At 38.0% G+C, this 7,111-nt stretch overlaps 1 protein-coding gene across 1 annotated transcript in view; it reads left to right on the top strand.

Moving 5' to 3' along the window:
- The first annotated feature begins 4,319 nt into the window (after positions 1-4,319).
- The window catches only part of AGMO (alkylglycerol monooxygenase), a 328,631-nt gene continuing 325,839 nt past the window's right edge, over positions 4,320-7,111 (top strand). Inside the window, exons 1-2 of the mRNA XM_030857150.2 lie at positions 4,320-4,561; positions 6,767-6,897. Of these exons, the coding sequence (XP_030713010.1) occupies positions 4,436-4,561; positions 6,767-6,897 (257 nt within the window). The 5' untranslated portion in view covers positions 4,320-4,435. The remainder of the gene's footprint in view (positions 4,562-6,766; positions 6,898-7,111) is intronic.

Raw genomic sequence — 7,111 nt, 5'->3', positions numbered from 1 at the left:
ATATATAGGTAAGAAAATATTATAGTATAACATGCGATCATATATGTAAACTTCTGGAAAAAAGAAAGAAAACTTGTAATCTAAGCCAGTACAAAAAAAAAGAATGGAGAAAATAAGGAATACAAGGATTGGTAGTGAGCATTAGCATCATTTAAATACAGAGTTAAGTTTAAATGATTGTAGTATATAGATTCATTTGTTCCAGATAAGTTTACTGAATGCCTGTGATGTCAATGCTTCCAAATCAATCATGAATTTAGTGAAGTTCCAGTAAAATACCAATAGAATTCCTTCAAGTTTAGTCTTAATAGATTCATGAGAGCAAATGTGAAAAAAAAGTGTACAATTTCTGAAAAACAATATTCATAAATGAGCAATTGTTCTACAAGTTATCAGAACTTATTACGATAATACAGTAATTAAGACAGCATGGTACCAGCACAAGAATAGACACATGCATCAGTGGACCTGAGTGGAGAGCCTGGAAACAGTCCAGTTAAGTAGAAGAATAGTGTGAAAAGTATTGACTCTAACTAATGGTACGGGAAGAACTGTGGTCTATCAAAGGGAGTTAGGGAAGATATAACATGAAATAATGACTTCATAACATTTACAAAACTAAATTCCAGTTGATGAAAGGAATGATGCCTAAAAATCCTAGAAGAAAGCATTCTAGAAGAAAATATAACACATCTTTTTTACAGAATTCTGGTGAAAACAACATTTATAAGCAAGACCCAAAGTCAGAAGTAATAAAATAAAAGATAATAGCACACACACAGTTACAATCGCTGTATGACAACATATTTATAGCAAAGTTAAAATAAAATAAAAAATGAGAGAACATTTACCACATAGATGAGAGAAATATATACATATATAGAATAGAAATAGCCCATAAATCAATACAAAGAGACAATATAATAAAATCATGTGCAACATGTATTAAAAAGTAAATCACACACAAAGAAAAACAAATGGCTAATAAATGTATTGAGAAGATTTTCAAAATCACTGGGGAAATGCAAATTAAAACAAGATGTCATTTTTCACCAGTCAATTGGCTAAAAACTGTAAAAGATTGATAGTAGCCAATGTTAGCAAGAGAGAAATGCAATTTTGGAGGTGAAGTTGGCATGACTATCAAAATATAAATTTTATAAAACCTTCAACAATGTAATTCCACTGCTAGAAATCTAATTTGAAAATGTGCACAAGTGTACAAGATATTTGTACTGTGATGTTCATTGCTGCATTAAACTTATTAGCCCAACTGCAAGACTACACTTAATTGCACAACAATGGAGAAACAGTTAAGTAAGTTGTGATGATGTGCTGGACCTTGGTTGACTTTTTCTTTAGATCCAGTCCTCACCTTCTCCTTCCCTGCTGTGTTCTCCAGGGGCTGCCCCCTGCAGACTTCCTTTCCTAGGATCCTCCCTCACCTGGCTTTGGACTCCTTTAGGCCAAGGGGAAGTACTGCTGGGAGATTGGTTGGCAGGAAGTACTTTTTTCATCCCCTCTCTGCTCTTCCTTGACAGGCCCATCATGGTTCTAACTTTCCCTGGGTGACCACAGCCCCCAAGCTCTACTCACATAACCTCTTTTTCCATCTATAGTTTAAGGATGCTAGTGGCTTCCTATTGATATTAACCTTTAGATTGCCTCTTTATTCCCATTTGGCTTTTTACTTCTTTCATCATCTCTGTAATTAATTCTTTGCATTAAAGTTCTCTACTTTAAATACTTTAAATAATTTTGTTTGCCTGCTTGGAGTACACACACAGCAGTGCAGCCAGTAAAAAAAAAAAATGCTGTATCACCATATACGGAGTGGAAGAATTTTCCTGATAAGTTGTTGACTTCAAGAAGGAAAGTTGCTATATCTTTATTTAATATGGTCAGTTTAAAAAAATCAATGTGTGTGTGTTTAAATGTTAAATGATGATAATAATAATGATGATAACAATTAACATTTGTAGGGAGAAACAGTTATGACAAAATACCCTCCAGGATAAGTTGTTAGTGAGAAGTTGAAGGGAGGTGTGTATGTATTTTTTGAGGGGAAGGTGTGCTCCTACTTTTTACTTTATATACCTCTATGTTTGGATTTTTTTTCTCCCATGACGCATAATATTCGTAATTTCAAAGAATTTTTAAAGCAGGTAATAAAATACTGTGTCTAATACGATCACTTTCATTAAATATGTATGTCCATATGTATTCATTTATAATAGGAATCCCCTGAAAGTACAGTCAGCTCTGCAATATTTTGAAAGTACAAATTTGTTTCAACAGGATTAATATATTACGGAATAATTTGAGAGTGCCATCTATGTTTGTATGTGATTTTGTCAGGGATAAATTCCAGGTGAATGCTAAAGGTAGCACCCAACTAAACAGAAAGGCTTAGGAAGACACAAAATGCACGCATCTGCACGCACCTTAAACATCTACCAGTGTCCCCAGTCTACCTGTGTGTTATGAACTATGGTATCCTGACCTCTGGTTTTACAACTTTCTGTATGATTTCAGATAAGCCTCCTCCCATACTCCACAGTAACTCACAATCTGCAACTCTTCCAAGGCCCGCTTCCATGAACAAAGGTCAGGTCAGGTCTTTTTCAAGATGAAATACCATACTTATTGTAGTATTTATGCATTTCTTCACCGCATAACATGTGTCAACTACAAATTGGCACTTGCCATCTACCTCTACAAGGATTAAATCATGTGCTGCTGCAGCTGCTGACTTTCAATACCCCCTGAAAGGAGCTCAGGGTGGAGAGCAGAAATGAGGCACTCTGTGCCCTGGGAAAAACTGGCAGAACAGGTCTTCAGACAGTTAGATATTTTCAGGAGCCGATTTTATGAGCCCAATTCTTGTATCTCCTCATATCTAGAAAAGCACTAAAATCCTGTATGGCAACTTCTGTTCCTCGTGACTAGCAGTAACCATCACGAGACTAGCAGAAACCTTCTACAAAAACTATGTGCTTGATTGCATGTACACCCCTTGCTGAAATCACATGTATACTGACCTTCCCCCTTACGTCTTTGGAGCAGTTTTTCAGAGCTATCTGAAGTGCTGTCTCCCGGGCTCTAGTCCTCATTTTGCCACAGATAAAACTTAACTTGCAACTCTCATGTTGTGCATTTTTTTTTAAGTCGACACATGCATGTGTAAAAGTGTGCTACCATTTTTATTAGGTTCCTATTTTTTTCTCCTTGTGGACCATTAAGACATTTTTGAGTATTGCACTCTAATCCTATTTTTCTCATTAGCCCCATGGTTTTTATTGCACAAACTTGCATAGTGCAGTGATTTTTAGCAACAAGTATGTCATATGACAGTGGAACTGATTATACATATATCAAAATGTTAGTAGTGTCTCTGGGTAGTAACTTACTTGTTGCTTATCTATAGTGTCTACTTATTTCTCCTAAAACAATCATGTATTAATAATCTAATTAAATCTACATAAACATTTTTAAAAGATGAGGTGGTAGCCAAAGCATGACCACAGCTTTTCTAGGTGGAGGGCTAATCAGGAAAGCTCTGCTTACTCACTGGTGATGCAACCAGTTAAGGGCCTTCTGGTCTACCTAAGAGGCACAGTCAACGTATACTCCTCCTGGAAAACAGAAAAGGTCTCTCAGCAGCATCTTAACAGCTTCTTCAGAGTCCCCGTTAGTGCTAAGAAGAATACAGATGTGAATAGTTGAGATCCATTAAACAATGCAAATCATGCAAGAAGCTACATGCCCCTAAATTGGTTTTCAAACATTCAGACATTAACATGATACACATCCAGAAATATATAGGCAGTCACCAGTAAGATATATTCAGTGCTTATTGACTTTTGAGCTTAGTCTTATTAAGTGAGATTAGAACACCTTGGCTTTTCAGGAAATGTGACTCTGGGGAGACTACAAACCTGAACACAATGTGAATTTCAAAAGGGAGAGAAAAAAATGTATTTTCCTCATGTGATTCGAGTTTTGAATTTCCACCCACTTTTTCAGAGCGAACTTTCACCTGCTATCACTTTTTTTCTTCTCCTTTCCAAGGAGGTATCATGTGGTTTTGTTTGTTTGTCTTTTTTCTTTTTTAATGATAAATTATTCCACCTGCTGCCAGACTCCACTGTTTATCCTTGATTTGGGCAGCAGCCCTTCCTCCCCTCCCCCTCCTCAAGTGCACTGTTTCTGGGACAGCGTCCCTGAACTCTGAACTCGTTCCTGATTGATCCTTGTATTTTCCTGTCTCTCCACACAGAATCTGCTGTTGGCTGTGCTCTGTGGCGCTTTGTTTTTAGCTGTTCTCTGACAAAGGGCTTGATCTGTGCAGCACATCTCGTCCTCTTTGTTCAGCCTCTGGCTTCAACCACAGAATCACAAATACTCTCCTGCTGGGACTCAGACAAGGGCAGAGATGAAGAACCCAGAAGCCCAACAGGATGTTTCGGTTTCCCAGGGAATTCGCATGATGTTTTACGTGATGAAACCCAATGAAACGTCATTTGAAACCCTGGAAGAGGTGCCTGATTATGTTCAAAAGGTGAGACTCTTAGGTTGCTTCTGTGTCCTGGCTATCGTAAACAGAGCTTCACTGAACATTGTGGTACATGACTCTGTTTGAATTATGGTTTTCTCAGGGAGGTGGACGGACCTGGAGTCTGTCATACAGAGTGAAGTAAGTCAGAGAGAAAAACAAATACCGTATGCTAACACATATATATGGAATCTGAAAAAAAAAAAGAAAGGTTCTGAAGAACCTAGGGGCAGGACAAGAATAAAGATGCAGATGTAGAGAATGGACTTGAGGACACGGGGAGGGGGAAGGGTAAACTGGGACGAAGTGAGAGAGTGGCATGGACATATATACACTACCAAATGTAAAACAGATAGCTAATGGGAAGCAGCCGCATAGCGCAAGGAGATCAGCTCGGTGCTTTGTGACCACCTGGAGGGGTGGGATAGGGAGGGTGGAAGGGAGATGCAGAGGGAGGGCATGTGGGGATATATGTATATGTACAGCTGATTCACTTTGTTATACAGCAGAAACTAACACAGCATTGTAAAGCAATTACACTCCAATAAAGATGTTAAAAAAACAAAAACGGGTGAGACTCTCTGGGAAGAGGCTACTCTTGCTTTTCTCTTAATAAGAAGTTAAACACATTTTAGGGTTTCGTTCATGTCCATTCTTCAGATAATTCTAATAAAAAATAATAGTTTCAAAAAAGCATGGGGCGGGCTTCCCTGGTGGCGCAGTGGTTGAGATTCCGCCTGCCGATGCAGGGGACACGGGTTCGTGCCCCGGTCCTGGAAGATCCCACGTGCCGTGGAGCGGCTGGGCCCGTGAGCCATGGCCGCTGAGCCTGCACGTCCGGAGCCTGTGCTCCGCAACGGGAGAGGCCACAACAGTGAGAGGCCCGCATACCGCAAAAAAAAAAAAAAAAAAAAAGCATGGGGCAAAAGTAGAATTTCCACTTGAATTGAACCTCCACGCAGTATGCATGAACATCTTCTCCTATTAAACTTGTCTTCTCTGATATGTTACTCCAGACTATGATAAAACTTTAAAAAAGTTTTCCTGGACACAGTGGCCTTACAAATTTAGCTGTTAGAAGCTCAGTAGCTAGTGGTTATGTGACATCACTAAACTTTGTAACAGTTGTGTTTCTAAAGGGAAAATTTGTCTACCACCTTCCAGGAACGATTTGCTCATTATTTTAGCAGCATAGTTCTGCAGAATGAATACACAGCTGACTGAGTTCAACCCTGACTTCCCAAGTCTCAGCTTAAACCAAGTTTTCTTTGAAACTCAGGTGTTCAGAGGCATGTTGCACTTCCGGTTCCTGCCTATGATTGGAAGTGGAAATATCCAGAATTAGAACTTGAATGTTTAAGTTCCCCACCCTGTCAAAGTTGTTCTTACAACACTTACTAGTTGAGATCAGAAATAGAAAAGAAAATGACATCAGAGAATATGTTCTTGGGAGTTCAGTTTAGAAAACTTCAGTACTCATGATCAGCTTCCAAATGAGTGAAACCTATAACTTTTTCAGGATTTGATATCACTCCTTCTTTCTGATTTTTTAAAGAAAAAAATGTGGTACTCGCATCTTCATAAATCATTTTTTTAATATTATGATACCAAACCTAGTCCAATATTTGTCATCAATTGTGGATGACAAGAATTTTTTTCTGTGATATAAAAAAAATACTGTATGAATAAAACTTGATGCCTAAAACAAGCATTTAAAATGACCTCATTCTCTGAAATTCTCAGAAGCAAATATTTTGTTCTTACAGTTTCAATTTTGTGATTCCTGTAATTCTAATATGAAAAACTAGAATCATGTGCATCCTTAAGGAAAGCCTTTTAAAGTGGGCCTTAGGCATGTAGATAATAGACTTCTGATTATTGCACTTCTTTTCAAATGTATTTTTTTAGATCTAACTTGAAACACATCCTGCCTAATCTTTTTATTTTCTTGGCAGAATTATCGTCGTTACATCTATAGTTATATTTCATGTCCAAACTGGATGATAGAATTTGAGCATCTGTTTAGTGCGTGTCTGAAATAATCAGATTTCTTTGCCTGTTGGGAGGAAATGATCCTCTAGGATAGGCATATACCTTTTCTGCTATGAACTATCACTCTGGGCCTCCCACTTTGGGAATGACTAATCAGGAAACTTGGAAGAATTTCATACCGAGCACAATAGCATCTCTTTTCTGCAATTTCCTTTCCAGGCAACTCCATATTTCATTTCCTTGATGCTGCTTGAACTGGTTGTCAGCTGGATTCGCAAAGGGAAGCCATCAGGTCCTTTGGACGATGTCTTAACATCCATATCAGCCGGTGTTCTGTCTCGGCTTCCGAGGTGAGTTAGCTGGTTAGCAACACTGAGTGAATAAACTGAAATTCTCCAAGTAAGATGGAAAAGAAACCTGTTGTATGGGGAATTGGTCTATTTTCACATACATCCCCAAAGAACTCAGTTACTGTCCTTATTTAACTTTTTGATGTTTCGTTCATCATGGATTTTTTACATTTGTTATTAAAAATATTGCTGTAAGTATTATTTATCTTAATTA

This window comes from Globicephala melas, chromosome 9 (genome assembly GCF_963455315.2).
Source record: "Globicephala melas chromosome 9, mGloMel1.2, whole genome shotgun sequence".
NCBI lineage: Eukaryota > Metazoa > Chordata > Mammalia > Artiodactyla > Delphinidae > Globicephala > Globicephala melas.
This window is presented reverse-complemented; position numbering and strand designations above follow the sequence as displayed.